This window comes from Phoxinus phoxinus (assembly GCF_949152265.1).
Source record: "Phoxinus phoxinus genome assembly, chromosome: 19".
Taxonomy (NCBI): Eukaryota; Metazoa; Chordata; class Actinopteri; order Cypriniformes; family Leuciscidae; genus Phoxinus; species Phoxinus phoxinus.
Genome location: NC_136894.1, coordinates 28,314,813 through 28,329,428, shown reverse-complemented (window position 1 = coordinate 28,329,428; position 14,616 = coordinate 28,314,813). Strand labels below are relative to the sequence as shown.

General features: G+C 37.3%; 1 protein-coding gene across 1 annotated transcript; it reads right to left on the bottom strand.

Moving 5' to 3' along the window:
• Positions 1-751: 751 nt before the first annotated feature.
• On the bottom strand, positions 752-13,225 carry tmem170b (transmembrane protein 170B; the record flags this gene model as incomplete). Its single annotated transcript, XM_079592023.1, has 3 exons — positions 752-2,376; positions 4,863-5,033; positions 13,069-13,225. The coding sequence occupies 3 exons, from the start codon at positions 13,223-13,225 to the stop codon at positions 2,246-2,248; spliced, it is 459 nt and encodes a 152-aa protein (XP_079448149.1). The 3' UTR covers positions 752-2,245.
• Positions 13,226-14,616: the final 1,391 nt, after the last annotated feature.

Below are 14,616 nucleotides of genomic sequence, written 5' to 3'. Positions count from 1 at the left end.
ATTATAACATCATCTATGAAGCCTGTAAAGGTGCATATATATATATATATATATATATATATATATATATATATATATATATATATATATATATATATATATATATATATGTATGTATATATATATATATATATATATATATGTATATATGTATATATATATATATATATATATGTATATATATATATATATATATATATATATATATATATATATATATATATATATATATATATATATATATATATATATATATATATATATATATAATACATTATAATAGTTGCATTTGTAAGGTATTATGAAAAACTTTATAATGCATTATAATACATTAAAATACCTTTAAAATGCATTACATATATATATATGTATTATAATATTTTCCTATTCATATTTACAGTTTTAACATAGCCTATATAATACATTAAATTCGGTTTTCAATGCATTACTCATACTGTTTGTTGTGGGTGGTTATGAAGCTTTATAATAATTCAGCACTATGGATTTTTTTAACCCGATTATCCATACACCATTCAAACCCGATATTTAATACAAGTTTGTTCGAATCCCTAACCATAAATATTAAGAGCAATACATAATAGTGATTCTTGCCTGGTAACTGATTATTCTGTACTATAAGGCTTCATAAATACCTTTACATATAAAGCTTCATAGAAAGTGCTAGCAAATAAATATCAAAAATATAAAAATGCAAACATTTACATTCAAAACAAATCGAATAATCTTATAAGGTTATTATTAGCATTAAGACATCAAAAATGAATGGTGTTCATGAAAATGAAACGCGTAGGGAAAGAAATACAATGTTTTATCAGTAATAAAGCCAGTGGCATCAGTGAGGTATCGTATAACACACCGCTGTTAACATGTTCGCTCCTGTTCCTCACAGAACTGTAGTTTATAGGGTTTTTGTGGAGACTTATGAAAGGCAAATTAATAACAGTGCAATTTCACACGTCTGTTGGCAAAGACCCACAAGCGACCGCTTTCACGATGGCATCGGTGTGCCCTTCCACGCTACAGCTTTCAAGTACAATACATTTGTCCAAGTATCCTAAAAATAGCAATATTCAGAATAAACCTGTGATGCCAATGCAAAGGAGAAAATCCCCTCTTGATTAACTCACATAGTCGTACGCCAACCTCTCAAACTGTGGAGAACGAGTCCAGGACGAAGGTGTCTGTCTGGTCTTTAAGGCCTGAGGTTTAAGTCCCCATATTCCAGTAGGGAGAGTATTGCCACAGTAATGCTGGATAAAATGGGTTATGCATAAAGACTTTGATTATGAAATAACATACAACGACAAGCTCAGATTTGAATGTGTACAGGGCAGAGAATGGGAATCCATGATGTAATCGCAGATGATGGATTACATCATAACAGAACAAAACGTTGTAGACCATGGTGACTTTTTGAATACTTGTCGTCTTTGCTTTTAAACTAACATTTGATTAAATACTAGAGTTAAAAATTCACACTGATGTTCCACTGTTTACATATTATAAATAAGGCATTTTTCCATTATGGATACATTTAAATAGGTTACAAGAGACCAGATTACTCCTTAACCTCCTTAAATTAAGGTCCATATTGCATAACCTTCAGATCTTACACTTTTTAGACAGTTTTCAAAATGCAGAAAGTGCTAAGTGGAGGCCATTTCTTATGGAGAAGAAAACTGGATGTGATAACACTGTTGGACCAGAGTGAAGATCCATATTCACACAAACAGGGATGTTTCCAGGATGAGCAGAGTTAGAAAATGTTTAGTGGTGTTTTCTCACACTGTTTGAGGATACAGAGACAGATAGACACATTATTAGAGGATGCTTTTGATGCATCCATCTTGGCTTTATGGCCCAACACCACTCAGTTTACATAAAGCTGAAGCAATCCGTGTGCAAAAACTAAACAAATGTTCAGCAAAGATGAACAGACATCCCAAGATTCATCTCAATCCTCCATTGAGGCAGTTGGCACGTTGAGTGAGTTTCAGTCATTGGCCTATAATGCTGTTTTTGCTTCTTGAAATGTTAAATTCTCCAAGAGGTGCCACTCCAGAGGGTTTCATATCGTGGTCCATTGGCCATTGGTGACTCCTAAAGCTCCTTTCTTTGCACCACAGGCCAAACCTCTGTGGTTTAACCACACTCACCTCGAGCCCGGATCTTCTGCCGGCTGATTGGCTGTTGGGTGTGTCAATCAATGATGCTTTCCGTCCGTTCAAAGAGTGGCCAAGATCCGCGAGAATGAAATGACGACGGTGAAAGCGGTCTGGCCCACTCCGAACAGCAGAGCTTCAAGAGGAGCCATGTCCTTCCCCGCCACGCGGTACACAGCCGCCACTGCCGCACCTGACACAGGACAGATGACAATTATAATACATGAAGACAAACTTTGGTGTCGGCTTGAGAAATTCTGAAAGTTTGTGGTTGCTAGGTGGTTACTAGATGGTTGCTGAGTGTTAAGGGTGCAAGTAGGGATGTGGCGGAAGCCGAATACTATCCCAGCTAACAATTTTTGGTTCGCAGAACGTAAATATTTGGTTCCCAGAACGTTCTTTTTTTAAGGTTTGTTTGTGGTTAGCCAGAAAAGTTCTCTCAACGGAAATAGAACGAAAGTTTTTTGTTTGTAGAACGTTTTTCTAACATTACTTTAACGTTCCCCTGACGTTATTTGAACGCTTGGAACGCAGTTGGAAAATAATAACCTAAAAATAAACATTAGGAAATTTCCCTGCAACGTTCTGGGAACATTATTTTATGGTTGCAAAAAATAAAACCTGAAAAGAACGTTATTATTTGGTTCTAAAAAAATAACCAAACGGGAACCAAATACTAACGTAAGGGGAATGTTCTGTGTTTTCTGGGATGTGTGGAAGTGAAATAATGCATTCTACGAATGCATTCCCCTAAAAAAGGGATATGGTGCTGGGAAACACAATTATGAGGAGATATGTGACAATGACGCTCAGGAATGTTGCACACCAAATCCTCCGACATCGCCCTGTCAATCATCTCTCCTTACTATCTTCACATGATAAGTGAAAGCTGATGTACTGAAATGTAAACAACTACGGCAGTAAGCCTAACAATGTCCCTTTAGGGGCTCCGTAGAATGCGTTTTTCATTTTCCGTGCCTTTCCGAATTCGGATTTAGGCTTTCGGTACATCTCTAGTTGCTAGGGTGTTGTTACGCAGTTGCTAGGGTGTTCTGGGTGGTTGCTATGCAAACCATATATAATTACTAATTCATACAGTTAAAAATTAAACTTGGTGTGAAATTATTTTTCAATTATACTGTATGTGTTTAGGGAATTATTTATTCAGAAGAAACATCCAAGGCCAAGTTGATAATTAAATTACACAGAACCTCCAAGAGACATAACCTCCAGAGCCACGAAAGAGCAACATCTGAATGATAAAATCTTCCTCTGGGAAATTGCACGTCTCAAATTGAAATAGAGATGGGGTTTTTTATGACAGTGACTGTGGTTGTTTGCAAAGTTGATAAATTTGAAGCCATAATAATACATGTATAAGGGGCTGCATTCTACATGTTTGTACATTTAAAATCACAGTCATAATCTATAATCTAGCTCGACTATGACTATTTTTACCTTCTCTCTGACCCTTACAATTAAACTGGCTGTTTCTGTTTTCTTCTATATGTAAATCTCTCTTATGATTGAATACCATCCTCGGTTTTGTCACAACATGCCCACCATGTTGCTGAAAACTGGAAACATGAGTTGATATATAAACGTCATCATGTGTTAATGAATAAAAGATTTCCACCAAAAATCCCTAGACTGGATGTCACTTTAGCCTGGCTCGGCAATTTATGTTCTCTGTTCATCAACTCACACATCAGTTGTTGTGGTAAAGAAGCTCAAGCATGTTCACTTGACTTGCGAGAACCAATTGCGTTGTCAAGCAGGATCCTTTGAGCTTATGTTTATGTTCGCTAATCAATGTTTATAGGTGAATAAAAGCCTAAATTCAATCTTTTTGTCATATAAAGAGATTCATATTGATTCGTTTTACGACCTCTATATGAACTTTTTGAAGCGTCAAAGTGATAGTTGCGTAGCTGTCAATGGGGGACAGAAAGCTCTCAGATTTCATCGAAATGATCTTCATTTGTGTTTCGAAGATGAACAAAATCTTGTGGGTTTGGGCGAGTAACTAATGACAATTATTTCATTTTTTGGGTGAATTAATCCTTTAATGTATACAGTATGTACCGGTATATGATTATTAATGTTAATCGCTGTGTTACATTAATGTTAAGCTCAGTTACACACACACACACACACACACACACACACACACACACACACACACAAACTGACTAAATGTTTCTGTCTCTATCTTTCTCTCTGCCAGATCCATATTAATATTAAAGCAGACCTCTGGGAACGGGCACTTCGGCATAGGGTTATTTTTGAATCAAACTCTATTTGTGCTAGACTGGAGAACAGCTAACAGCTATAGTTCATTGACACCCTGCCAAACTAGACAATGTCCCTAAAACATATTCCAATGCATTTTATCAGTCACAGATACTCTCTAAAAACCACACAGAACACCTCAGCAACTGCATAGCAACACCCCAGCAACCTCCCAGAACACACTAGCATCGTATGAACTGAATGAAAAAATAAAAAAATTTAGTTGGATAAGAAACAATTCCCAGTCTCACGGTGAATTGATTACAACAGCAAAAAGACCATGCACATTTATTAATGTTGAGTTCATGTTGTGTTTGAGAACATGCACACTTGACATAATGTGCTGATATTGTCTGATCAGAAGAGCAGAAGTGTGAGAGTACTGACTGGTGATGACCCCTCCGGTGAGCGAGGCCAGGAAGCCCACGCTGATGAGCACCAGTGTGATGAGCCGTCCTCTCTTATGACGCTGCAACGTCACACACATCAGCAGACCCACGGCGCTGTGGACCAACAGAGAGGAGAATAGACACCACAGGAACACCCAGTACCACATTTCTGCAGAGAAAACACACACACATAGAGAGAGAGAGAACAAACTAGTTAGAAAGTTAGCTGGTTCCAAAATATTCAGCATTTCGTTCAGGAAGCACATGCAATGAATATGTCAGATGCATGCCATCCAATTTTATATAAAAAAAGTTCAACTTTTGGCTTTTGAATGAATCAAGAGAAAATATAAACAGTCCGGAAGCATATTGTGCACAGTAAACATAAATCATTTTGCCAAAGTAATTTAGAATATATTAAATCATACATATGATTTCTGCATTACATTAAAATCAACTAATAACAAAATAATACACACATTCTTGTCCATGCATGTTTTTTTTCTTTAAAAAGTTCTGCTTTCTGCTTCTTGAGTGAAGAGGAACTACAATGTATTAAAGAAACACTAACACACTAAAGTTCTGCAACACACTTTATGTCTATTTATTAAAGTTAAGAGATTGACACAGTTTTTGTTATGAGATCACATTAATCTGTCATTTATTTGAATTACTTTTAAAAATACCTTTTATGTGACTTCATTGTTTCACCCTCATCCCAGACCCACATTTTCAACCTCATAATACACTCATTTTATTGTAGCCTACACAAATTATGACTGTAACTCAGTTTTGAAATTATTTTCATCACAACCAGCAATTTTCTAGGACTATAAATTATTAGGACTAATATAATCTAGGACTATAAAGGTAGTGTAACAAGGAGAAGAGCAAGAGATGAAGACAAAGGTACAATTTTGTCCTTTCGAACTTTCAAACAATCATGACAAAAATAATATGTGGTGCACATGACATTTGTTGGCAAAAAAAAACAAAAAACACTGGGGAAAAAACAGACAAAAATGACAGAATTCTACTATGATATATGGATATGCACACTTGGTTGGAACAAAGTAAATTTAATAAACAACAATTATATATATATGTTCACAAGACCATGCTCATGAAGAATTGCTTGTGAGAGTCTCCAGTCGGAGAACCCATTAACCGAGCAGAACCCATTGTGCTTGCAGTGAACCTCGATAAATACTCTCCCACTATCACCAACCTCGCTTTCTCATAAACTGTCTGGTCCACTTTCATACTCTCTCTCTTTAAAGGAGAACTCCGGTCAATTTTAACATTGAGCTCATTTTTTTGTAAATTTGGAGTGCTGTCAATACAGAGAACAACTACAAAAATCGGTGTTGCCTACACCGTGTAATCCTCTTTTTAAAATTTGCACCCTATTGACTTCAATGGGGCAAGTTTTAAACCTGCTTTTAGCCTCTTAACATCCTTATTGTTTCATTACAAGTGCCCAGCCATGTTAGATGATAACTTCAGAGTGAACACGAGTGAATCTGACTGCATTAGATGTGAAAGATATTAATAAAAATTATGTTATTTCAGCCAGCACACATACCTGTATTTAGTTCCTGTTTTTGGTCGAAGTCCAAAGTAGTCGATTGTCGAGTTCACGCGCGTGATCATATGTAACTAAACCCATGCGCGTGAACTCGACAATCGACTACTTTGGACTTCGACCAAAAACAGGAACTAAATACAGGTATGTGTGCTGGCTGAAATAACATAATTTTTATTAATATCTTTCACATCTAATGCAGTCAGATTCACTCGTGTTCACTCTGAAGTTATCATCTAACATGGCTGGGCACTTGTAATGAAACAATAAGGATGTTAAGAGGCTAAAAGCAGGTTTAAAACTTGCCCCATTGAAGTCAATAGGGTGCAAATTTTAAAAAGAGGATAACACGGTGTAGGCAACACCGATTTTTGTCGTTGTTCTCTGTATTGACAGCACTCCTAATTTACAAAAAAATGAGCTCAATGTTAAAATTGACCGGAGTTCTCCTTTAACACTCCATATACGTCTCAGTCCTGGCCTGGACTGGCTTGGAGACTGTTGTTATTTAAGTGCCGAGTCCACACAGATCCGAGGAGAGTAAGTGGACAGTCTATCTCCGCTGAGAGAGAATCAGACGGCTCTGGATCGTTCCAGAAGACCATGACATGGACGAGCATCTTTGCTCAACAACAAAGCCGATTACCCAACTGCTGTTGTCATGAACTCTGGGAAATGCAGCTCCACATAAATGAAAAATGCTTGAGAAACCAACACGCTCGAGCAGAAATACTGCTGACAGCTGTAATTTAACATGTCAAAGCAAACGCGTCAAATAACCAACTGCATAGTTGCACATGCATCGCTGTATAGTGCAGATCAGAGCGTTACACTGAAGCATGAAGAGACTTGTGCCATTAACACCCTGTGTTCATTCAACACAGAAATTAATTTTCTCCAGTCTTCAGTGTCACATGATCCGTCAAATCATTCTAATATGCTGATTTACTGCTCAAGAAACATTTCTGACTATTATAAATGAGGAAAACCATTTTTGCTGCTTAATATTTTTGTGGAAACTGTGATACACTACTGTTCAATAGTTTGGAGTATGTTTTTTGAAAGAAATTAATACTTTTATTTAGCAAGGAAGGACACATTAAATTAATCAAAGGTGACAGCAAGGACTTTTTATAATGTCACAAAAGATTTCTATTTTATGTAAATGCTGCTCTTTTGAACTCTCCTGTTGAACTCAACTAGTCATCAAAAAATTCTACAAAAATATGAAGCAGCAAAACATGCATATTTACATTGTTTCATGAGCAACTCAAGCATATTCTCAGCTTATTAGAATGATTTTTCACACACACACACACACACACACACACACACACACACACACACACACACACACACACACACACACACACACACACACACACACACATATATATATGGTCTGTCTAAAGATTCTGATTGGTTGGAGGGTGTGCTATAAAGCTGTTTAATGCACTGGTAGGTTCAAGCCAGTAATCACCGTTCTATAATAATGCGCTGCAGCCTGCTTTCATTATTTTATAAATATTAATAAATTCGCAACTGAATCGATAGATTATTTTACTCAGCAAGGACGTTGTAACCAAGTAATTACCAAGTTGTAACCAAGTTTTCAAGTAATTAAACTCACAGCTTCATTGAAGAGAGACACTGTAAAGATGCAGGTAATTCACACACACACACACACACACACACACACACACACACACACACACACACACACACACACACACACACACACACACACACACACACACACACCTCTCTCTCTCTCTCTCTATACTATTTATTTGATTGAATCTAATAAAGCTGACGGACAGAATGCTAGATCTAATGAGTGGTAGCTGATATATTCTGTATATTCTCTGTGCATAGATCATAAGTGACATGTGAAGGCCAAGTGGTAACCCATTCTGCATTTAAACCAACCAAGTAAGTGCACACACACACACATTAGGAGTAGTGAGCAGTGAACACACAGCAAACCGTGGGCAGGCCTTTTTGCTGTGGCGCTCGGGGAGCGATTGGGTGTTAGGTGCCTTCTTCAAGGTCAAGGTCCTGTCATTTCCTGTCGGTATTGAGAATCGAACCCCTAACCTTACCAGTCTGACTCACTAACCATTAGGCCATGACTAAGCATCATCTATGTGTAAAACGACACACAAACACAACGTATTGATTAAGCTATAAGCTGCCGCTCACATGCTAAGTGAGATGTAACGTCCAGACAGAGAATGCTTTTGTGCTGGAGGTCTGTAAACACACACACACACACACACACGCGCGCGCGCGCCTCGGATCATCCATGCTGTGCCAGGAACACTGCTGCAGTTCTGAGGTGAGGTGGCACTGCCTAACAAAAAGCACAGAGAACACACAAATACTGAGACAATTTAGCAATGCGATGCAGGAAAACACACTTCAGCCCAAATCTGCTGGAAGAGAGAGAGTGAGAAATACTTAAACACAGAGATATAGAAGGAGCAAAACTGAATGATGCTGATGGAAAGTATTCCTTCAATGTACTACTGACCCACATTGCCAGTTACTACAGAGACACTCATTTTTACCTACAAATGCATATACCTTATCACTATTAAACTATGACAGACACTCGTGACAGGTTATGGTAAAACATAGATCATCAGGACATATTTTGAAGGTCATATGGTCAAAATAAGGGGGATGGGTCAATGTAAAGCGTTGGCTTGTGAAAGGCCTCTTTGAACAGCCTGGGTTTTCGTCGTGTCAACAAAGCAGTTGCCGAGGTGACAAAAAGCCTCTTTAGTCAGGCTGTCGATGGTCAGTAACAATGTTCTTCAACATCAGCACAGTACAAACAGCCAAAATTATTATTCCAAAAACAAACATGCTATAACCTAGCGCTATCTAACCCTGTGGCGAACCACAATAAACACAGCCAAATGCTAAATGAGATAATGATCACCAAACAAGAAGTAGCAAAGTTGTCACGCATTACCACTGCTAACAGGGTTTAAACTTTTTATGAAAGCGTTAAGTTTCTTCTTCCACACAGGAAACTCAATATCTGCATCCTGAGATAATTACGACTTCATTGGGGGTGTAATGGATGTTTCTATGTTGGCTTTGATATCACAGTGAGATCGTAATATAAGCAGTGTCTGGCAGACGATAAAATGGCACAAAAAAAACTTGCACTTGCACTAAAAAAGAATCACCCACAACCCCTAATGTTGTGATCGGGTTTTTCCACAGGAAACCAGTTTTCTTTAGAAATATATATTCTTGAAATATGCATTAACATGTAAAAAAAAAAAAATCATGAATACTTTATTTCAGCAAGGATTAAGCATTAAATTAAACAAGACATTTATAATTGTACAATATATATATATAATTGGCTCAGCAAAGAATCCTTAAAAAAAGTCACGATTTGCACACAAAAATTAAGCAAGCCCAACTGATTTTTTTTTTAACATTGTTAATAATCAGAAATGTTTATTGAGCAGCAAATCAGCATATAATGATTTCTGAAGGATCATGTGACACTGCCAACCAACGTTTATGAGAACACACTGTTTACCCAAAGGCACAAACAACTGCTAAGTAGGCAGAACTCTGTCTCCTTCATAAACAGCAGAAGGAAATGAAATGACAAAATCGGCTTGTTTCACTGACCAAAACAGGAAACGCCATTAACTCTCGTCTCGAGTCACAATCTCCCTACGTTCTCTGAGTGTCTGTGCGTCTGCACCTGTGCTGTTCCTTCATCATCACAGAGAGATGCGTAACACATCTGAACACAGCTGTCTCTGTCAGCGGCGGGGGGGTTGAGGTTCATGTTCAAACCAATGCTGAGGTGCCACCTCATCCCATCACGTTGTTCAGACACAAATCTATATGTTGTCATTATATACTATTATGCAGATACACAAATAAATGTATGGTATTTTCATGGTGCTTTTTTGGTCACTCGCCCTTTTTTTTTTTTTTTTTTTTTTTTAAGAGCTACAAAATATTCTTAAACTTTTTTTCAACGAGCAAATTTAGTGATTTTTGGACTCACTAAATAATACACTTTCTGTTATCTGACTAAAAATATGTAAATGAGAACAGCTTTTATTGGACATTCGGCTATATATTGTATTAAAATACAGTATGTGAGCACGGGGTCATCGTTATTTTTCCAAGTAAGACATGTTCCTGGACCAACATATTTTGTTGATCATGGAATAACATTCCTGTCCCAAAATGTAGTCCTTGCCCTATCCCTATCCCTAAACCTAACCCTACCCATGACTTTTCCCTAAAATCAGAGGGAAATGATAGGTGAATAACACTCACCCTGGCTCTAAGTCTTAACTTGACATAAACTGTAAACTTGGCCCTCAAACCTGATTGGTTGATTGGAAAGTGGTTCCAGGATCAACAAAGATGTTAGTCCAGGAACATGTGGTACTTGATGAAATCACGTTTACCGTGAGCACGGATTGAGAGTAAAGACAGTTGCCGCATTACGTCATCTAGCGACATTAAGCTACTTTTTGAACACTGTTGGAATGACACAAGAGTGGGTGAGTATGACTTTTTTATTTATTTATGAGTTCATTATTTGCTATCTCACATGCTACCCGTCCTGCAATTCTCTCTCAAGTTGCATCATGTGTTGCGTCATGCCAGATGTCCACAAGATTGCAAAAATTAATCTGGGCAAATCTCGGAAGTAAAGGACGGGTGTGTGTCATGTGCATCATGCACCATAAAACCAGCGTACACTTGTTCCCTTGAAATGCTGCCTGCTGCCTTCCAGTCACATTCACTCACCTGCTGTGGTCTGGCTTTTATATTACATCACATTGTTCAGCGGTTCAAAACCAGTTTTGCTTCAGGACAGATTTTACATCAAGTGACCCAACAAAATACAAAAACTATATCGCACGAATGTAAACAAAATATATTTTAAAAAATCGACTGTGTGTGTGTGTGTGTGTGTGTGTGTGTGTGTGTGTGTGTGTGTGTGTGTGTGTGTGTGTGTGTGTGTACAGTAAAAAAAAAATTGGTTTAACTTAAAAAAGCAAGTTACTTTGTTGCCTTAAAATTTTGAGTTCGTTATAATTACAAATTGTAGTTAATACAATCAAGAAGAATGGTTTAATAAACAGCAACTCAAAGTAGTATGTTATCTTCACCACATTAGTTATTGACGTTGATTTGACAAAAGATAAAAGGCTGTGATAACAAATCATGAAAATATATTTTTACAGTGTGTGTGTGTGTGTGTGTGTGTGTGTGTGTGTGTGTGTGTGTGTGTGTGTGTGTGTGTGTGTGTGTGTGTGTGTGATAGAAATATTTTGTAACATTATAAATGTCTAGTAATTATTATATATGTGAATATTCGTGGTTTTATCCACTTTTGGGTCATAACCCCAGTCTATGGTCATAACTCACCAAATAAGAACCACTGCAATCAGTCAAAAACAAATTATAACATCCGTTTCATATACACAACAAAATCATTTAAGGAAAGGAAAATATTGCTATGGGTGTAGTAGCTATCTAATCTGGACCCTTGAAAAGGAAATGAAGTATTCTTTGGGAGCTTATGGGGCGGTCTTTCCATGGAAGAAGGTTACACCCTTGTCAATGAATAGATGTTTTTACACATTATTCATAGCCTGGTCTCACTCATGTCACTAGCACACGATCTACAAGGTAAGACTGTATAACGCTGCACAACAGAAGCCCATGAGCACAGTATCATGTGGAGACCAATATGGTGAAGGTAATTACTAAAGATTACTCCAGTACGCGAGCCGAGAGCCGCCAGAAACGAGGCAATGACTCAAGATTAACTAAAGATTGATGGGTGGCACAATGCTTTTTAGAGGTTCACATCGGACCGGCTGAATGCATTAGAGCACTACGGTCTACGGTCAAAGCTTTTACTTCTAATACACAAAAACAGACATCTCACAGTCAGGAGCATGGGGCACTATTCTTACTATAACACATACTATTATTCAGATAACAAAAAAGTCATTTTTTTAGACATGGTGCCATGGTAAAACTATAATTTAGACACAACTATGATGGTATTTATTGAAATACTGTCCTAAAAAAAATAAAAAAATAAAAATAAAAAAAATATCACAGTATATGAAAATGATACCTTGATACTGAATGATTACGATGTTATTAGCAACAAAAACAAAAAATGCTACCCTTAAGAAAAGTACTTTGGCATTACCGTGTTTTCTGAACATGTTTCAAGATAAAATCATATTTTTCTCACATTTATGGTCTTCTTCACTATTATGTTTTATATATAGGCAGGCTATCAAAGCAGACTGCACACACACGATGCCACGATGTATAGTATAGTTCACTGGCAATACACACTTCCTATTATATTAAGTACTGCATGCAATACTATACATGATGCATTATTAATTTAGCATGTAAGCGCAGAGTATACAGTGTGATGTGGAGTGTGACCTTGTTCAGATGGGATGCGCACAGCTGCTCGTGCTCCTGCCGGTACAATAGACTGACCGGTGTGTGTGGAGAGGCGTGTGCGCGCGTCTGGATGACACACATGAACCCGTTTCACCCGATCTTTCTCCTCTTGTGAACGTACCTGTGAAGTGCTGTAGGGTCGGTACCGTGCCCTGGACCCACAGGCTGAGCACTTGCTGCACCGATAGATTAATGGAATAATCCTTATTCATGTTCGCGCTGGGCGGCTGGAGCACGGCCCTCTTGCTCAGATGTCGGACCGAGGATGGGGGACACATGGAGCCGGTTCACCGGGGCCGCGGCTCGCTGGAGGAGGATGGCGGAGCGCCGGTCCGTCTGATCAGCTGCTGCTCAGGGGCCATGATGGGGTACGGCTGACACACACACACACACACACGCAGGCACGCACACACACACACACACTCTCTCTCTCTCTCTCTCTCTCTACACACATTCACGCGCACACGCGCGCACACACACACACCAGCAGCGCTTCTGGATGGCGCTTAAAGGCGCAGCGCTCTTAAAGGGAGGTGAACATCACATTTTACACTACGATAAAATACAGCAGTTTATGAATGAATGATAAAAAATTAATAATTACTTAATTCAGCTATATGTGTGTGTGTGTGTGTGTGTGTGTGTGTGTGTGTGTGTGTGTGTGTGTGTGTGTGTGTGTGTGTGTGTGTGTGTGTGTGTGTGTGTGTGTGTGTGTGTGTGTGTGTGTGTGTATACACACACATATGTATATAGTACCTAGTTAAACTAATTATTAAATACTACTACTATAATTTTAGTCATTTTAAGCAATATTATATGTTATTAATAATAATAATGATTTGATTAGGCATAGATAATTAAGTTAAACCAAATGCTATACAATTTGTATATTTAAATGTCAATTATATAAAATATTCAATAAATATGACTATTACTACAAGCCTAATAATATTAGCAATTTCTGCAATATTAAATAATAATAATATTAATAAAAAACAGTAATAATTGTTATTGTGGTTATTAATATTATTATATAATAGGATAATAATAATAATATAATGATTTAAGTTAAATTCTATATTACGGTAAATATATGCATTTGAATATTTAAATATCAATTAGATATTTAATATAAATCATCATCATCATCATCTAGAATATTTTCTAGTCTTGCCTCCTCTTACTGTGAGAAAAGTTGTTGCTGTTATGGAACATTTTTGCCAAATAAAATCAATCCATTTTTTTGGAAACATCTTATCTTTGCTATCTAGACATTAAGAAGTAATATTAATGTCTGAGCGTTCCCTAAATAAATTGAAGAAGCTTTCCTAAACTCCTGGCAGTTTGTGGAAGAGATTATAGGCTTAAATATGTTCCCTGTAACTACGCATACATAATAATTTAGCAAATACAGATTGCCCACACATGCCAAAGCACTGAAATGTATGAAGCAAAAATGTGCCGCCAATCTAACCTCATACAAAGGTCTATTGATTAATCATGCACTAAACATAAAAGTAAAATACGATTTTTTAGATTAGATTTTCTTAGATTTTTTTGAGGGGTAGGGCAATGAAGTAAATTCCCAGAACAGGTTCATGGACTCATGGATTAAAACGTAAATATGAGATTTTCAGTGACATAAGCGGAGGAGCTTCTGTTCCTCAAA